The sequence below is a fragment of the Apteryx mantelli genome, chromosome 12 (genome assembly GCF_036417845.1).
Source record: "Apteryx mantelli isolate bAptMan1 chromosome 12, bAptMan1.hap1, whole genome shotgun sequence".
NCBI lineage: Eukaryota > Metazoa > Chordata > Aves > Apterygiformes > Apterygidae > Apteryx > Apteryx mantelli.
Genome location: NC_089989.1, coordinates 15393149 through 15413024, shown reverse-complemented (window position 1 = coordinate 15413024; position 19876 = coordinate 15393149). Strand labels below are relative to the sequence as shown.

The 19876-nt window shown below is 54.2% G+C and overlaps 1 protein-coding gene across 6 annotated transcripts in view; it reads right to left on the bottom strand.

The window, feature by feature from the left end:
* PLXNA1 (plexin A1) overlaps positions 1-19876 on the bottom strand; it is a 165587-nt gene that overhangs the window by 21537 nt on the left and 124174 nt on the right. For all 6 annotated transcript variants that reach the window (XM_067303322.1, XM_067303325.1, XM_067303324.1 and 3 more), the window contains 10 exons: positions 17966-18117; positions 17452-17572; positions 16921-17057; positions 16129-16296; positions 15118-15211; positions 14325-14564; positions 13969-14112; positions 12730-12964; positions 10731-10873; positions 4444-4700 (listed from right to left, as the gene is read on the bottom strand). In XM_067303322.1, the coding sequence (XP_067159423.1) occupies positions 4444-4700; positions 10731-10873; positions 12730-12964; positions 13969-14112; positions 14325-14564; positions 15118-15211; positions 16129-16296; positions 16921-17057; positions 17452-17572; positions 17966-18117 (1691 nt within the window). The remainder of the gene's footprint in view (positions 1-4443; positions 4701-10730; positions 10874-12729; positions 12965-13968; positions 14113-14324; positions 14565-15117; positions 15212-16128; positions 16297-16920; positions 17058-17451; positions 17573-17965; positions 18118-19876) is intronic.

Sequence of the window (19876 nt, the reverse complement as noted above, 5' to 3'; positions counted from 1 at the left end):
ATTGGAAATGGACACTTCCCTCCATGGAAGGAGGATTGTATGAGAAACCCAAGCTAACTGAAATTCACCAAACCTACTTCAAGATTCCCAGTAAAGGAAAAGCATGACCTGAAAGGAAGAGCTGAGATTGCTAGGAAAAATTAGATCCCAACCTATGTTCCCATGACAGGATTATCTCCTCCTAAATTGCCGAGTGCCTGATCTAGCTGGAAACCCGTCTCTCTCCCACCTGGAAGTTGCTGCTCTACCTCACTCAATGATGCTGCTGTCCTGAAATGGGCCAGCATTGCCACTACACCACTACTGGGTCACATGGGACTTCCCAGAAACATCCAAAGTAGCCCTTAGTCCCTACAGCCTCTAAGCCCAGGACCCAACAGTGGAACAAGAAGGACAATCAACATGAACAATGAAGGGATAAAGAAAACTTTCCCCATCTCAAACTGGTCCAGCTCTCTGTGCAACGTCTGTTCAAAAAAAACGCCAGAGGAGAAGAGGACACCTGGTTACTGGCATTCAGTGGTGGTGGTGATGAAGTTTTGGGAGACAAGGCTTTACACCCTGGCTCCAGTCTGCTTCCCTGCCCTTGGACACGGATCTGGTGGCTCTCAGGCAGGGATGCAGAGCCCTGCAAGGTAGAGAGGGCAGCAGTCCATGGAGAACTGGTGTCTGCAGCCATTGCTCAAATTTTGGTATCAAGGACCTCTGGGAGTCTTTTGAGAGACAATCAGCTCAAATGGCTGCAGTCCACATGGCCTTGGTTAAAATGAACACTGGATTTAGATCTGGTGATTTTGATCCCAGTGTTTTAGGTCAAACTTATCCCCAGTGCTAATTCAGCTGAAAACAAGGGGGTTAAAAGAAGGAGGGAATAACAGTCAATTGTTGGAAGCTGGAGATGTTTTCCAGGCACCTTTAGAGCACTGCGCGAAGACCCTGTAACAGGCTTGGCATTTAACCCTTAGAGCCTGTTCCCTGCCTGTATGGTGGAAATCCCTGGTCTTTGTGTGTCTCCTGGGGTGGGATGGTGATGTAGGAGTTTGCAGTGAATGATGTTGCAACCACCTGCTCCAAAAGAAGCTTAAAAATGGAGCAGTGCTTCTTAGCTGCTCTTGGAGATGCAGTTGAAGGAAGCAGCCAAAACTGCCTTTAGAAAATCTATATTTTGGCCTCTTATTTCCCAAAGGTATGGTTCCAAGTCCAGATTGCATCATCCTCCAAAGCATTTTGGCAGGGAAGGTTCAGGGGAGTTGCCTGTGCCTGTTCTGGAGTGTCACGCCACCACTGCTCAGCTTGCTTCCTCCGCCACACTAGCAAAGACACTGTATCCAAAGGAGGAAGAGCAGGGTCAGGTGGGAATAGCATTAGGTGTAGCAGGTCTGAACAGGGTGTGGGGACTGCAGAGTGGTGGTGCTGCAGCTTGGACTCACTGCAGCAGCAGAGGAGGGGGAACAGCCAGGCCTGGAAGGAGCTGAAGATGACACAGGACCCAAGTATATCACACAGGCCTATGAGGACTGCTTAATGTGCCTGTCTCTGCACCACAGGCTGGTCTCGCTGCCACAGGATTAAAATTCACCTTAACAAGTCCATTATTTTTAAAGTCACTTTCACTCCTTTTAAAATAAAAACGCCAGCCAGCCCCCCTTGAAATTCTCCAGTTATGCTTGTTCAGCTTATCCATCCATTAATCATCAGATCAGCCACTTTCAAATGCAGATGCTCACAAAAGCACAAGCAATGCTAATGACCTCAAGAGCATAGCTGCATTCTTGTTAGACCAGGGGAATGGAGAGAAAAGAGTCAATTCAAGAAACAAAAACCAGAAAGAAACCAAATCTCAGAGCCACCAAGAGGCCTCCCTGTGAGACAAAAGTAATGCTGGGCAGGGAAGACAGGACAGAACAATTCCTGACAGCAGATGGTTTGGGTAGAAAATCCACTTTCCCAGAGTTCATTCAACCTGACTTGGGATCGTATGGACCCTTCCAAGCCTTTCTCTTGTGCTAATGGGCTTAGCCCTTTTTGCTCTCCCTGGAATAGTGCAGTCCTCCTTAAACCATTAGGGGATGGTAATACCCAAGCCTCTAGAGGAGGGAAGCTTTCCTGCACCCTGTCAGGAAAGATTAATCCATCAAGGGGAAGAAAAAAGAGACAAGGGAAAGGACGTGGGGAGAAAGCCAAGGGAAGGGGTGGACTGAAGCTATTCAACAGACATCCTCCCCTGCTCCCAAACTAGGTCCTTTACAGACAAGCCTATAATATTCATCTCAAGTCAGCTTCTGCAGCTCCTTTAGTGAGCCAGTGCCACAGCCCAGGCTCCGGCAGATGTTTGTCTTCATCTGCAATAGAGCCAGATGCCAGAGCAACGGGGGGATTATCCAATAATGAAATAAATAAATAACAGCTCTCCCCAGTTAGATCAATGTTAATCCCGTTGCTTTGGGCAGTTAAGTGCATTCTCGCACCCAACAGCAGGGCTAATCAGAAGGATGGAGGAAGAACAGCCCTGAACTCCACTGGCTCAGTGATGCAGTCATGGGAAGAGCAAAATCTCTTCCTTAAATGTTACGAGGGGAGGTACGAGCAAGGTCCCGGCCAGCGGACCTCAGCCAGGGGGCCAGGGGACCTCATGCCTGTCTGAAGCCTCCCACAGCTCCACCTGTGATAGGCCCCCAAGCAACACTGCTTGGGCCTGACCCTCCTTGGGCTGTCCGGCTCTCACTGGGTCTGCCCTCAGGCTGCTCTCACAGCTCAGGCACTGCAGCTGCTGGCCTCAGTGCACTGCCTCTTATTTATATTTTAATGATTCACTTCATTCCAGAGTCTTCTTCTGATGGCAGCAGCTTTGTGATGCTCCAAGAGACCCAGAAGCTGAAAATGTAGTTTTAATATTTCAGCAAAGCCTGTTGTCATCGGTAAATGGGAGAGGGATAGTTACAAGGGAAGAGCATCAGGATGCACTCAGGAGCAGCGACAGAGGACATGCAGGTCGGCACCTCCAGGTCCCACTTCTTTCGTGGCTGGCCAGAGTCTATTCCATACTCCCTCTCTGGCACATTTCTAATAAGTAAGACATTAAAGGCTTCTCATACTACCCTTTGGATGCAGGTGACAAGTGAAGCAGAGAGAGATGTGCCTAAAGAGACAGGCTGAGGAAAGGTAGCTGGGACATAACTGTGAATGGCTTGCACCTGTATTTGCTCCAGATATCTCAACACACTCTGTCCAGTCTGGTCCTGCCACAAACGTTGGCTGGCGTTTGAAAGATGTCCTGCTTCCCTCAAGCCTTTCTGGTGTCGTGTTAACTCCACGGCCCTCAGCCTTCCCTGTCGCAGCGAGAGGGGTTGCAGGTGTTGCTGCATCTCCCCTGGAGGCTCCCAGCACCAGGACAGCAGCAGCAGAGAGATCGGGAGGCATGCACGGCGTGCAAAGGGAGAGGAGGACAGCAGGGAGGGCCTCGAGCAGGGCTGGTAGAGCTTATTAATTGTTTTTGTTCAGCACTCGGTGTATCTTTCAATATTCATCAGCCCATGATGAAGGAGAGCTCAGAGCTATCGTTAAATATTGATGGGCCAGGCAGACACGCGGCGGAGCTTGGCACACTGCCTCCTGCTCACGCTCTCCCCCAGCCCCTGCGAGACTCCCTGCTTGCGAGGATCCGCTCGGCTTTCGCAGGAAAACCCCCGCGTGCCCTGCAAGGTGGGCAGGCGCCAAAAGGCAGCAGGGAAAGGAGCACCTCTGCCCACAGCCAGCTCACGGAGGGACTCCCCCTCCAGGAGTCCCCGACAGCAAGGCCACCATGAGGCTGTTCACAGGCAAGGGGAAAAGTGAGAGCCACCTCACATGCTGGAAGATGCAGGGAGCCACACAGTCACCTGGAGAGGGGAGCACAGGCAGGAGCGTTGCTGCAGCGACAGGCGTTGCCTCGCTGCAGTGTCTGACACCAGCCAGCATCCTCCCCGCTCCAGCCCACACAGCCGTCAGCCACAGAGCCGTCACTACCACCTCCCCAGCCCACATGGACCCACAGAGGCCAAACTGGAGCGAGAACCTCCCCAGTGCTGTGCCCGAGCATCCACATGGCCGGACAGGGTGGTCCCGGTCCCCACAATCCTGCCTCACTGTGCAGCATCTCTAAGCATCACTTGCATACAGGCAAGAAAATGCTTTACCATGGGTCCAGTGCAGCAGATGCTGCCGCAGCCAACACCAGCGTCACCAATTGCATCCCTAAAGGACCCCAACCCATGTGCACACAGAAACAGGGTTAGCCATGCATGCGCCGGCTGGCAGATTTGGCCTGGAGGAGCCAGACTGGAGGAACCACACGAGACCCATAATGACACCAGCGGACAGACCATTTACACTGCGAGGCAGCCACTTCTGTCCCCTGCTGCCCACCTCCCCACGGCACCCCGCACCTCCTGGATGGACACTCACCTCCGCAGAAGCAGCTTGGGGTGGTTCTTACTCTCCAGGTTCTTCTCGATGAGGTCGGAGAGGAGCTGCTTCAGCACCCCCGTGGCATACTCCATCTCTCCCTGCAGCGCCGTCATGATGAGGGAGGCCACGTTGCCGCGGTCCCGCATGGAGAAGCTCCGCTGTGCTTCCAGGGTGCGGATGAAGGTCAGCAGGAAGTGTTTCTTGTTCAAGAGCTGCCCGAAGAGGGTCAAGGACTTCTCCACATTTGCCTGTACCTACAAGGATAGAGCAAAGCCGGGAGATAAGCACAAGGGCAATGGCAATGAGAAGGTGGCGGTGGCTGAGCTTCACATGACCTGGACTTGCTCTCCTCCTGCAACAACGTGGTGAACTTAGAAACACCCATCTGGACACGCACTGCCAGGATGTCACAAAATATACCACAGGGAATCCAGAAATACCAACCAACATGCCAGATATTCCCACAGCATCCTCCAGCAGCAGCTGCTGTGGGTGCTTCAGGGCATGGGGGAATTATCACCCGGAGGAGCCAGCATGCCCTGCCTCTCCGCTCTGTGAAGACAGTCTTGGCCTTCCTATTCCGGTTGCTTAGCAGCTGCCTCATGTCAGAGATGAAGGTTCGGCCCTTTCCATGGAAAGTGAGGCACTGTTGAAGGATGGCAATGCATGGCCCTTCCTTCCCATCCCAGGTGATCTCCTGGGCACCTTGCCACAGCGAGCCCCACAGTTCACTCTATGTTGTCTTTAGAGGCATTTTCTATAGGCAGCTTTAAACTTGCTGCCCCACAAAGTCTCCAAATGCCCTGTTTCTCTGGGGTATGGAAAAGTGTAAAAAAGAAGCTGGATTTACTCTCTCTGTACTACTAAGCTCCCTCTTTGGCAAACAGCTTCAGTTTCTTCCAGAAGTATTATCTAATGTATAACCTGTGCTAAGTGCCAAGCAGCACAGTCTCGTGGCATCACCATATGCACTTGCGTACAAAGACTCTCTCCCTCACACGTGTGCGTGCACACACACACGCACTTCTCTCACATGTAACACTTCATCTCTGAGACACATACAAAAATTACAGTTTTCTATTTCAAGTAACAAGAAGGTCAAATTTCATCCAAGACCCTGCAACGTGCCCTTCGGATATTGCACAGACTGAGCACTTGCCCCTTTTTACCACGCATAAAGCAAGTAAGGCCCAAATACTAAGCTCTGCAGACAGCACAACTGCCTGGTTTTGGGGTATGGATTTCAGACAGGGAAACAAGCAGTAGTGGAAACCTGGGTCTCCACCACTCTAGACACGGACTGAAATACTCCCCTTACTTCTGAGACGGCCAAGGTTGTATTTCAGGATGTACTTGGTTCTGCACTGCCAGGCAGGGACTGGACTGGGATCCTTTCATCTCTACACTGCCTTCATTAGCCCAGCTCTGGTCAGCAGTGACCAGAGTTGTTATCAGAAATGAACATTTTTTACACACAACATTTTCCCATTAGAAAATATGGTTTCCTCTGAATAAAAGACTCACTGTGGTAAAATGTCAATTTTAATGATTTTTTTTTCCCCTTGTCTTTCTGATTGGGAGAATAAGTGAAAAATTTCATTTCATGTCGATATTTGGAGACAAAACAACACTTTTCATTTCAAAACATCAACTCAAAATGAAGAACAGGGTTTTGACACATCAAATCATTTCACTTCAATCAAAACTTTGGATCATCTGTCTTTAGTTCAGAGAAATTCCTCACTGTAGTGACTTCCCCCTTCCAAACAGCTGATGTTTCCCACAGGACCAAAAAAAAAAAAAAAACCCATTTCCCACCCAGTCCTTGTTGTTTCTGCATTTCCAAGGCATGGACCCAAGGGTCACAGTGAAGAGTGTATCTTCACCAGCACCCTCACAGACAGCAAGTATCTGGGGGACAGACTCCTCCTGCCCTGAGGTGTCCCCAAAGGGAGATGGGTCAGTGACAACCCTCTGACATCGAGGTTCCTCCTGTGGACGCCACATGAGCAAGCATATGGCTTCACTTACTCTAACACAGCTCAGAGGATAACATCCCGACAGGAATGTAAGTGCTTTAAGTTACCTTCTCCACAAGTCTCTCGCTCCTCACTACGTGGGGATCTTGATGCACCGACGCTGCTAACTCCGGCACCTGAGGTTAAGCAGCATCAATAGTTCCCTGCCCTGTCTCAAACCTCTGGGGAGCAAACTATCAGGCTGCCTGCCCCTGTATTAACTGAGCACGTCCCCATTGCAAAGGCATTTTGCATCGCAAGAGCCAGGTGAGCGCAGCACAGGAGCACGAGCCCCAGCACTAGGAGCAGCGGTGCCCCGGCAGCATGGGCTGTCCCCATCTACGAGGACCCTGGTGGCTTCTTTGGCTCTGAAGACACTCCTGGTGCACCTGGGCTGGCAGCAATACCCAAGAGCTGGCTCCAGCACTGCTGCTGTGCTGGAGACATACCCAGATCCACCGGAAAAGCCTGGCAGAGCAAGGACTGGAGTGCTTCAGAGCCCTGCACCCCAACACCTGGGCATTCCTGTGCTTGCACCAGGGATGGCTAAGGCCATGCAGAGGAGGGTTGGGAAGGGCTTTCTCCCTTCAGCACCCAGTGGTGACCAGAGGGCGAGGGAGCAAGCCAGCTGCCCACCCGGAGCCGGGCAGCACAAACGCACCTGCTGAACAGAACAAGCGCAGGGATCAGATGGCATGATCCGATCAGAGCCTCCTTTCCAGCGACTGGAGCAGCCGGAGCTCGACAAGCTGGGAAACTGGTCCTGTCCGACAGAGGTGTTCTTATCGGAGCCTTGACAGGCCACGCGAGAGGAGGCGAAATATGCACCACAGGCAGGACGAGCGGGCTTGGCGCTGGCAATGCCTGAGCTCACCCCCCACATGCACGCAGACACGCTGCCTCCCTGCCTGGCTGGGGCTCCGTGTTTAACTTGCTGATCATTAGCAGAAATAAATGAACAATACTGAATTAAATATTTAATCAGGCTTAAATTCTCACAAAGCAATGAACCTCCCCCCCACAAACCTAAAGAGAAAAGGGAGCTGGTAATGATGGTCTAACACTTGGCTGCAGATTAGCGTCTGCCTGAGCAAGTGCTGTTTCCCTCCCGTCACTTGCAATAGCTAATGTTACACTCCGAGTAAAGAGACAAATAAAAGCAAACCTGATTAAATTATATGAAGCTTACACAACTGTAGTTGCTTTATTTAATCTCTTTTGGGCTTTTTTTTTGCTCCTTTGCAACTTTAACCCTTTGTTTCCCAGGCAAGGCTGAGCCTGTATACCCTCTCTAGTGGAATGTTTTGAATTTGGAGAGCTGGAAGTGGGATAAATCCACAAACTCCTGCCCAGCCCCCTGCGCTCCTTTGGCCAATGCAAAATTACTCCCCTGCAATTTCCTCTCCAGAGCTCTGCCACATCTAGTTTGATATTGTTTCCACCCTTCTCCCCTTGGGAAGGGGCTGCAGCATCAGCCAGATCCCATGTCAGGAAAGGTTTCCTGCTCTTCCTCCCTCCACCATGCTCCTTCCACATGTTTGCATGAGCTCTTGCTCCCTCCTGCCAGAGCTCCCACAAAGCTGGTCCCTGCAGAGCTGCCGGAAGTGAGCGCAGACCGAGCGTGAGCGCGGTCAGCCAGCAGCCTCCGCAGCACTGGCCCAAAACACTCCCCAGGAATTTTGACCGCAGGAAAGGAGGAGGAGGAGGAGGAGGAGGAGGCGGCAGCAGCAAATCCTCGTTTCTCAATCTGCCCACGCTTCACAGGAGCCAAGCGTCTGCCCCCAGACTGGAAGAAAGCAGAAACTTCTGACAGCAGCTGGATCCCGCAGCAGCAGCCCTTGCATTTCTCCATAGGGAAGTTAGCTATCACAGAGAACTGAAACCCCAGCCCCACTCGCCCTGCCTCCAGCTCCCGGCCTCTTGCGGAGGCAAGGCAGACACGGCTCTCCAGAGGGAAGGCAGAGCCAAGCTTGGCCCAAACAGGCAGATTCACCAGGGTGTCCTCCCTGGACAGGTTAGCACGGAGCACCAGCATGGCAACACCAGCTCCAGTGCCAGCAGCCGGGCTCTGCCACTGCAGGGATAGCGGCTGACACCTCTCCCTTGCCCTTTGGGGAAAAAACTTAAGAGAAAGAGCAGAGCTGAGGCTAGAATGTGGCATGGACAGGAAGATCTGTGCCTAAGGGAGGGCTATGTTCACACCCAGAGCACTAGTCCCTGGCCATCACACCAAGCAATGGCTCTGAGCAGCTTGCAAGCCTGGGCTGCAAAGGGAAATCCATGGAAACAGGGTTCCCACAGCCTCCACAGCTGGGATTAGAGACTAGAGAAACAGACCAGGCAGAGGGCCAGATCCCCTTGCCGTAGCCATGCTAGCTTACAACATCAGCACTTGCAGCTGGTAAGAGCTTGTTGCATTGTAATTTGTAACCGTGCATCCTGCACCAGGGCCGATTACTTCTCCTAAATACATTGCGAAGCCCACGTCGACATTAATTACTGTGCCAGGTCAGCAGCGAGGGGAAGCTAAGGTCACCCCTCCTCGCTTCTCCAATCAAGGGCGGCCTCAGCAGCCCAGCAAACAAGAAGCCAATTGCTGTGCAATTGCATGCACTAAATTAAAAAGACATGGGGAGGCCAGGCGAGGAGGGGGAACTGGTTTGGGGAGCAGGGGAAGAACAGCAAGGGTGGGTTCTGTACAGGGGAAACGGAGTCAGGGAAGCAGATGATGTTGGACAAGTCTGCTGGAAACGAGCGGCTGGTCAGGCATCAAACAAACCCAATTGAATAAAGCAAGTGCCGCAGAAAATGACAGCAGCAACGATATTAATACAAATATTGATACGAATGTCAGAGAGCACAACAACCATTCGGTGGCCAGTCTGCACTCACACTGGCTGGCACATGGCAAGATGCTCTCCGCTGTGGAAGAACAGGCCAGCATCCGAGTCACTTGCTGGACAAGGAGGCAGCCTAAGGGCAGCAAGATGTCCCTAAACCACTATGTCCATGCTGGCAGGAGCCACAGGCTTCGCCTCGAGGCTGCAGCTCCGAGCAAGCGCTGCCTGCTCCAGCTCCTGCAGATGGCCTGCAGGCGCCAGCCCGGCGGGCTATACAAACTGACGCTGGATTTGCACAGCCCCAGAAAAAGGCATCGCTGGGTGTCACGGTGCTTTGAGACTGAAAAGCAATGTCCTGCTCAGGGTGGGAGCAAAGGGCCAGTGCTCCCTGCAAGGGAAGGGGATGGCGCACATTGTCCTGGGAGACCAAAAGCTACGGCTGCGCGGAGACGGGAAGGGTAAGACAGGGTCAGCAGGGCCAGGGGCTTTCCTCTCACCACCCAGACAGGCGCATCTTTGATCAGCACCGGGGAAAGCCCCCAGAGAAATGTCCTTCCAGGAGGACCTCCCCACCGCAAAGCAAGCCAGGACCAGCAATGCTGGAAGGGAAGTCCAGCAGCCCCGGCAGGCAGACTGGAGAGGCCAGGTCAGCTCCACCAGCACCTCCACCTGCGCACGACAGTTTTGGCTGTATATCCCCAGTACTCCAGCCTCTAGGTTTCCTCTATGCCTCCTGCAAGGCAATAACCTACCAAAAGACCATGCAAGCACAGATGCTCCAGAAATTGCCTTTCTTTTTATTTTTACCCAGCATCCCCAAAACACTCCACCTCTCTGTTCCTTGCTACTTGCCCCCTCCAGTGCTTCAGGGCGGGCTCCCTCCCTGTATCTGGAAGAGCTCAGCTATGGGAACGGGATATTTCTGCCCGCCGTTGCCAGTCTGCATCCCTCCCAGTCCACACTATCATCCTTGGGTGCTGCAGTGCTCAGCACTGACAAGGGGCCTTCACTACAGAGTGAGAGGGGGATCATGAAGCTCAGATCCTTCCTGGCAGCTCAAGGCAGGAGGGAGCTGGCACTTCTGAGCACATGAGATAGGGAAGGCCCAAACTTCCACAGAGCTGAAGGATGCTGTGTGGACCTGAATGATGCACATGAAGGACATCCTGCTGCACTTCTGGCATGGTGGCCAAGGCCACCTTTGAATCAAAGCATCCCCCTCCAACCCTAAACTCCAGACATGGGGACTCCATCCTACTCCGAAGCCCCCAAGACTCCCTTGCTCAAAGGGGAGAACAAGCTGCCATGGAGGCAGATGAGCAGCACCACCCCACACAACCTCTCCTTTCCAGGGCAGGAAGAGACACATCCCCAGCATGAAACATGACAGAGAGAGACAGACACACACACACACACATTATCACACCTCCATCTCCTTCAGCACAGGGTGGTCTTCTATTCCCGGGAAGAGAACCCGCATGGCATAGGTGCGATAATCCAGGAAGGGAATACCAGCCCCATCCAGGTCGTTGGTCAGTTCGTTAATGTCAGTCTGCAGCTCAGCAAAGGCTGGTGTGGAAAAAAGCAGAATTAAGTAAAAGGGCTTTGAGTCCCAGCCAGGCTTGAGAGTTGCTAGCGAGCTCCTCCACACCCAGCACTACCACCCAACCTCTACTGCTCTCCCTAGCACCTGAGATGGATGGCCCTCAAGGTAATTTCCAGGTGTGAATCAGCTTTGCATCCTTCCCCCTGCCAGGCTAGTATCACTGTCCCCATTTTACAGATGGAGAAACTGAGTTGCAGAGAGGTGAGATGATTTTCCCAGAGTAAATCAGGTGGCAGAAGTGGGAACAGCACAGCCAAGTCCTGCCACCAGGTCCCAGGAACTCAAATCCCCCTATCTCAGCACTTGCAGGATCCCAAAGGTCCTGCAGGCAGCTGGGAATGGCGAGGCTTGAACACAGCCATAGCTTCTGGGGGAAACGTTAGCTTAAACCACAGGAATGTCCTCATTTCATTTTGACCTAAATAATACTTGAGAGTAGCTCTGAACACACCCAGCCCAGTACCTCCTGATCAGAGCAGAGACAGCTGCGGCTCCTGGGGAAAGGAATGGGGGGGAGGTCCTGAACCTTTAATTGCACCTACAGGGAAAAGCTGATGGGAGAGAAGTCCTAGAGGTGCAGCAGGGAAAGGGGTGGGGGGAGAAAACCCTCAGAAAAATCAAATTAACGGCACTTTAAAGGGAGCTGAAAGCAAGGCAGAGGACTCCAGGCTCGTCAGCCTGATGAGAAAAAACAAACCGTCAGCTTGAAAGGCGTGCTATCTTATCTGTAACTAGTGGGACTAGAAAAGAGAAAAGGCAGGGAAGAGATTGTGCCTTTTAATTAAAAGCAGATCCTTTTATCTGCCAGCTGTGGAAGATGAGACACCATCCCCTCCACCAGCTCCCTCCCCTCTCCCTGTCACTATTGCCATCCACACGCGTGTTTGGGGATGGGGACTGGGGAAGGCAAAGGGTTTTTATTTCTTTTCCTTTTTTATTATCTTGTTTTAGGTGCCTGTTCCTTGCACAGCCTCTGGGCTGGTTGTGGTTGGCAGGGTCGGGGCCTCAGGAGCCAGCTCCAGGGGATAATGGGCAATTAGTTTTATCAGCAGGATCATACAAGGAATTCTGTCCAATTTCACAGCATCCGTCTGTCACATAACGAGAGACCAATTGCCTGCCTGTACGCAGCCCTCTCTACCCTCCTTGTTCCCTTTTCTCACATTTGGAGAAATGGAGGAGAATTCCTTAACTGGAAAATCCTCAAATCCCACCCAAAATGAGTTAGTTTCCTCTGATAACACAGCTTTGGCCATTCCGTTCCCTCTCTGAATGGCAACAGGAAAAAGGAGGGGAGCACACAGAGGCTTGGGGTGGTACAAGAGATTCCAAGATTTGCACAGTAGCGGATCAGTTAAAGTGTGAGGAAAAAGGCCCTGAAAGCAAGAAGGTCCTGAAAGCAAGAAGGCCCTGCCCCACAGAGCTTGAAGCGCACAGCTCAGGGAGGGACTGAGGAGGAGGAGGGTGGAGATGGGAAACAGAAAGCTGCTAATCGAGGTGGGGGACAACTGCAGCCAACGCAGGAGCTGCATGACATGCGCGCTGGGCCGTTTCTCCTGCGAGAGCCCTATCCTCAGCACCGAGAGGGGGGATGCCCTTGCTGGCACGAGGTGGAGAGGTGAGGAGGGGACGGCTGAAGAGGGACCAGCCGGGGAGCCCTCAAAGTCACACGTGGCATCTCACGGGACATGGGTGCCCACAGCTTCCCCAGCTGCCCTCCAAAGCCAACACAAGGCCCCTCAACCACAGGGCCAGGTGGAAGGACCAACAGCCAGCTGGCCTCCGCGCACTGTCAGCGGAGGGGCCAAAGTTCACTCACCCTCTTTGCACTCCAAGGCCACCCGGGACTCCAGGTTGTCCATCTGCAGCTGGAGGCGCTTCAGGGTACGGTCAGCGTCCCGGGACTTGCGTTTGTAGGCAATGAGGACTATGATGATGATGAGGAGGAGCAGACCGCCACCGCCACCGATCCCAATGATGGCAGGCAATGTCAGCAGGCTGTCCGAGTAGATCTGCAGCGTCCCCGGGGAGAACTCGAACCCTCCAGCCTTAATCTGAGCCACACAGAAGGAAAAGGGTCTCACCTCAGGGTCCAGGCAGGGGGCATGCATCTCCCTGCCAAAATGCAGGGCGCGGGGCAGCCCTCCCAAGTACGCTGAGAACTAGGGGAGGTTTTCAAGCCCAGGGGAGGGATGGCTAAATGCAGGATGTCCCCCAGAGCTTCACTGAGCTGCAGCAGAGCCCAGAGAAACAGCACAGTCCACCAGATACGGCCCAGCAAGGTGGCAATCAGGCCTGCGAGGGGAGACGGCAGCAAGCACGGGGGCAAATGCCCAGGGCTGCCGCGCCAGGAGCTTGTCCAGAGCAGCACGGCGCGCTTTAATGGGATGCAGACCACAGGCTGCTGCACTGCCGAGGCGTGCACCAAGCAGGCAGAGCTTGATGTCTCATTCAAACAACATTACAATAACAGATGGGATGTAAAACGAGTTCCCTGACGGATGGGGAGCCTGGGGGGACTGTTCCAGGTCCCTTTCAACTGCGTGAAGCCGGGCAGACCTGGAACGCTTGCACTGCTGTGCTACAACCTGACAAACAAAGAGTCTTACTTACAGCACGAGCCGGGACTGGGGGGAAGGGGTGGGAAACCCCAGATGCCTTGGCACCAGCTCTGTCTTGGCACCCAGCAGGGAAGGGAGGTTGTTGGCAGGGACAACCAGGGCCACCCAGGTCATAGTAATGCCAGGCTGAGCATGCCAGGGAGGGGAGGAAGCATTTGGTCCTACCAAACACATAATTAGGGAGAGAGATGCCTGGGGAGTAAGATGACGACTCCTAGGGACTGCTCCTACGTAGGAACAGACTAACAAGTCCTGATTTGAGAAGGCCCAGTGACACTGGCAGCCTCAGATGAGGGATGCAGGAGGGCCTGTGTTAGGATAAAGACAGGGCACCCAGCCACCCTGCTTTACTGAAGGGACAGTCCCATCTTCAATGGGAAACCTTGCACTTCCATCTCCCCGCCCCCAGCCCAACGCCAGTGCCCCGTTAGCATTACCGTGACTTTGTGCTGGCCTGTAAGGTTGGGCGACTCGCAGAGGAGCTGGGTCTCAGAGACTGTCAGGGTGCAGGGAGTGTCCCCAATCAGCACGGTATAGTTCAAGCGGGAGTTACCCGCAGCCGGTGGGAGCAGGTTCCTGCCCTTTGGGGGAACAAGAAACAAGTCTGTTAGTTCACACACAACACGGATTGTCTGAAAGACTCATCACGGAGCAAATTCATGCTCTCACAGTGTATGACTCTGTCCCCAGGAGAGACAAAAAGTCCTCTCCACTGAGGGACATATTCCTACCCCTCTGCCCCTGGGCGCGCACCGCCAAGGAGGGCTGGGGCTGAGGGACCAGGGTGCCTTACCTTGAGGATGAGAGGAGAGCTGGGCTTCAGCTCCAGCATCCCCGTGGGGCTGAGTGGCTCAAAGACAGGATCCGGGTAATAGACAAAGTTGGTGGTGTTGACAATCAGCAGGGCCTGGACGTTATCCATGACGAACCCGATCTCATCCGGGCGGTCACCAACCTCTGGAGGGCTCCGCAGGGCGTTATCGATGGAGGGCGCATAGCACACCATGGTGGTGTCATTGTAGACTGTGCAGTTCTGCAGGAGGCACAGATGGAGGTCAGACCCGGCTCCTAGCAGCTGAGGTCAGGATCTGACCCCACAAGGATCTACTGCAAGCAGTGGCTCTGCCATGTCTCTGGACACTGGACTTAGACTCAAAATCACCTTTCCTGTGCCTTGTTATACCAGCAGGTGCCACATTCCACCCCAGAAGTAGCTGCATTTCAGGGGCAAGCAGAGACTCCTGTTTGCAATGGAAGTGTGAGGAATGGTAGGTGGGAGCTTGCTGGGAACAGGATCTTTCTGTCACTGTCCTGCAGAGATCCCACGAACCTCTACAAAGCTGCCATCACTTTTCTACACTCAGATCTCAAGCATCTCTCATGGCAGCACATGGACTGAGGCCTTGCAGGGGGAACACTGCCTTGGTGTCTCTCTTCTAGTGGCAGCCCCTGGACACGACCCCCTCAGGGCATCACGCCCGATGGGTACGGGATGCACTTTACACACTGTGTTGCAGAGGGATGGGATCCCTCCTCCTCATGCTCTGACCCAGGTCTCAGCCCCACCATCAGCCACCATCACTTACGTTTTCCCTTTCAGAGCTGTAGTACTTGGCCCGGATCTTGGGCTCTTTGATGGTGGCCAGGTTGGTGCCAGTCACAGTCAGCAGTGTCCCACCGCTAGAGGCACAGAGACAACAGGTTAGGAGAGGTGGCTGTGGCACTGGGTGCCCAGCTCTGGGAAGGGAGCACACACCATCACCGCCTAGACCCTGATCTGCTCCAGCCTGCATGTGCCACACTGCCCCCGGGACCTGCTTATTCCACCCAGATGTCACCACAGCTGGCAGGATCTGGCATTTGCTAACACTGAATCATCTCAGCTAACCCGGAGGCCAACCAGAGAGAGAAACCTTGCCTAATAACACAAACATCCCACTCTGTGTCTGCCTGGGCTGCGGACTGTGCAGTTGGTGTCTGAAAGCAGCTCTCAAGCCTTTCAGCTAAAGGAACCAAAGTGTCAGCAATGGGAGAGCATCATTAGGGGCAAGTCCTCTGCTCTCCCCACCATGCTGGGAGCGGGCGACAGGGCAGGCTGCTCCCTGCAGGGTTTTCTCCACTGCTCAGCATTAAAAGCCCCACAGTCCTGGAAAGCTTGGCCATGCCCCTGGGGAGCTCACTCCTCATCAACACCCTGGGGAAGGTTTCCCTTGGCACTAGTGCTTAATGGATTCCTTTGCCTCCTCTCCAGCCAATTCAAACCTTTTAGAAAAATACGTAAACATTTTAAAAATCCCCCGATGGGAAATATTTTAATTTTATTCACCGCTGCCAAATGTCAAGCTCAAATTAAGCAGATCCAAAGCACTCTCTGCTCTTGCCCCCTGCCAGGCTGAGCACTGCAGGCCAGGAGTTAGCAGGGACCTGGTGCCAAGCCATTCCTCACACTCTTTTCACCATGTCCCCGGAGCATGGCCCAGCAGCTATTGCAGCAGCGTTGAGGAGTATGGAACAGGACAGGGGGGTCCATGCAGACAACAGTGCTCCTTGCATCCCACCACTCCCCCCCAAGCTAGCTGTGATTCCCCTCAATTCACCTGTTGATGCTCCACTCGGGATCGATCTTCTGGATGGTGGGGTCCTCCGTGTAGTTGTACTTCACCTCCGGATTGCTCAGCTCTGCCCGGTTGATGTTGATGAGGATGGGGGACCCACCGGGGCTCTGGCCAGGGGGTGTCCTGCAGCGGATCTCACGGGCGCTCCTCCTGGGGGCAGAAATGCAAGAACCATCAGACATCAGGGGAGGCGATCGTCATCCCTGGCTACGTGGGAGGGCACAGGTCAGCCTGCTGGTGCGGCTCTGGGCTGCTCAGGCCACAGGGAAGCCCATCAGGGGGCTGGGCTGTGCTCCCTGCCTCACCCCAACTCCCTCTCCCCTTGTGAGGCTGCTGGGGGGAAAGAGAGAGAGGGGGGGAAAAAAAAAGAAATGAAACAAAAGGCAGCTGGGAAAGCCTGAGCAGCTCCTGAGCGTTCCCATTGCGCGGCTGCTGCAAACAGCAGCGATTAGGGCTGATAACCAGTAATTACCGCAGGAAAATATTTAAAGAGCCGCTCCATTATCATCCCTAATCTAAAAATTATCCACTTCATGCCTCAGGGCTTTGTGCTTTTAGAGAAAAATCCATGTACTCTGGGCTCTTCCAGGATCCTCTGACACAGAGGTTCTGGAGGGAGAAATTCCTCCAGTCGCCAACGGGGGACAGCTTTCTCAGTCGGTGCATGGCTCCCCAGCACAGGCTCCCTGCCACCAGTGTACCTGTGGGTCCCACCACCTCTGGGGGTGCCCGTCTCCCAGCCTCCTCCACCCTCCATGCCCCAGCGCCCCTTACCATGAAAAGGCACAGGGCCGTCCCCCGATGGTCACGGTGACATTGCTGCCAGCGTTGAGGTGGCTTCCTTCGATGGCGATCCAGGTGCCACCGGAGAGAGGGCCCCGGGCTGGAATCACTCGGGAGAAAGTGGGCGTCTGTCAAAGGAAAACAACAGTCCTGGGGTTTGAAGGGCTGAGGACAAAAACCCCCATCTCAGAGCACCTGCACAGGTGACAGGGACGCCAGGAAGCTGCTCACTGCAAAGCAGAGGGTGCTGTTTGACAGTAGCGGGGCATGAGGCTAAGGGCTGACAGTGCCAAGAGCACTGCAAGGAGGCAGAGCAGGGAAAGCCTCTGAAAAATTCAACCACAACAACTCAGTTTCTGCCCAAAGCACCCACACCTTCCCCCAGGGATAATGATGAAAAGGCCAGTTTTCCATCTCATCTGGAAAACAACCCGACCCGCAACAGCTCAGAGACTGAGATACTGTCCCCAAAAAGCCCAGTATGACCTCCCTCTCTGCCTGGAGATCCTTGTGTAGACCTACCACGAAGGTGAAGCTCTTGGGCGACATGGCCCTGTAGCTGGGGGAGCAGTCCCGGATGCACACTTCTACACGGGCGTCGTGGACCTTGCTTGGGCTGGCATCTCTGATTTCACACACAATCCTAAAGGATGCAGGAAAGGAGCTCTCAGTGCCTCCGCACCAAGATAGTCCCTGGACCATGGCATGGACAGGCCAGCTTTAGAAAGGACAGATCTGACACCAAGCTAAGGTCCCAGCAGCCAACAGGGTTCATGAGAAACCAAGGAGGTGGCTGTTGGTTATTGCCAGCCCTGGGGAGATCTTCCCCAAAACCCTTGGGCTCATCACCACCACCCAGAGCCAGCAGAGCCACCTGGTGCTTCTCTCCCAGTCCAGCCTGGTCAGCTCCATGTTTTCTGTGGCCATGGGCGACGGCCGAGCACAAACACACCTGTCCCCTAGATACTGAGGTGACTTGGAGCATGGTACCCAGCTCTCAGGCGCAGCGCGTGCCCACCCCTCGCAGGGCACTTACTGCTCAGCACTGATGTATTCGCTCTCAATGGGGATGCACATCACTTTGCCAACGTGAACGCCCCAGCGAACATCTTCAAACTTCAGGCCCAGGTTCTCTCCGGTGATGGTCAGACGGGTCCCTCCTTGCCTAGGGCCCGTTTCAGGTGACAGCTAGGAGACAGCACAGCACATCAGCAACAGGACCAAAGCAGTTAGGTCTGCCGGCTGCAGCATCAAGGAATGCCTCACTGGGGCACGGCGCAGCCCACGTGGCCACAGGACATGAATTAGTATCCTGCCAAGCAGCAAGGAGCAGAGACCCACATTGCTGCCTGCACCATGAACCAGACCAGACTCCAGCCACCTCTGTTGTGCATCCCTAGGACCCCAGAGCGCAAGGATGGGAGAAAAGGCTGTAGTGCAAGGAAAGAGAACGGCTCTTTACCCAGCCTTCAATTATAATAAAAGCCAGAGTGTCAGGTGCTCCAATGTCGGGATCTGTCCAGCCTTCGGGCGGGTCCCATGTACCTGGGGATGAGGTCTCCAGGTCCAACATGTCCTTGAAGTAGAAACCATCTCCACTGCAAAACCAGCAGTGACTCTGCAGAGACCCCTCCCCTCCTACCCGTTGCACAGGAGGCAGAGGGAAGGAGGGGGCGAACAGGTCTTGCTAGCCCCAACCCGGTCTCTCTCCGCCAGCAAAACCTGTGCCAAGGCCAGCTGGGAAGGGAAGGGAACCTCTGCCCCGGCGATGCGCCTCATTTAGCAGGATGATTCCCAATAAAGCAGACAGGTGTGGCCTGACAAAAGGCAGCAGGATGACGGATGAACGGAGAGGCACAGGCCCACCGCTGTCTCTAACAAGGTAATTACAGGCAATTTTACACCAGATCTCACTGGCCCCGGGGTCCAGCACACACCTGCAGCACTAACCAGAATTAACGGCAGAGCTGTGTGCACCCAGGCTGGGGACAGGAGATGGGGGTCGGTCACTAGCAACGTGAAGCCGGAGAGGAGGGTGAGGGAAAAGGCAGCTGCCGGACGCAGATTAGGAAGAGAGTAACCGAGGTTGGATCAGCCCAGCCGGACAGGAGGGAGTTGCATCTTGACACAAGAGAAGGGGCCACTTTGATGCAGGTGAGACCCTCCTCTGCTCCTACTGGGGGAGATGTCCTCTAACGCTGGGAAGTATGTCCTCACCCTCAACAGGCCCCGACAGGAGGCTCCTGGGTAAACGCACGCTCTCCACTGGAAACCACCCTTTCCATCTCCGTATGCCCAGCACCTGGACAGACTCACCCTACAACGAAGCAAGCACAATGCTGCAACCCTGGGGCCTGAGCCTGCTGGGTACCTCCTCCTTGCTCAGGAGGAGCTCCTAGATGTCCTCCTTTGCTCCTAGATGTCACCCCCAGCCACAAGGAAAGACAGAGGAGCAGAAGGAGAGAGGGAGACATGCAGCGATGGGTGTTGTCCCCACATCCCGTCCCGAAGGACTGCATGGAGACAGGAGCAAATCTCTGCAAGCAAGGCCAGGCCACAGTGAGTACCACTCCGGGGTTAATCATCATTCCTCAGATTTGCACCAGGCTTACCCCCTTCAGCACACTTGCCCAACACTGCTCTGCACAGCTTCCAGCACCGGGCAGCACAGGAGCAGCTAATCACCCGCTGCAGACGCAGGGAGAGTTTGGGATGTGCCCAAGGTCAGTGGCAGAGCTGGTAACAGCACCCCAGGGCTGGGCTCCCACTCGCGGACCACAGGGCCTGTTAACTCGCAGCAGGCCCAGGGCAACCCCAACTCCCGAGTCACAGTTTACACGGTGGCAAAACCGTTCGGGGCTTCAGGGCATTGCTGTTTGCCTAAACTCAGCGCAGCTAAAGTCCAGTATTGGGGCTCATTAAGTCAGCTGCAGCAAGCGAGTGGGTT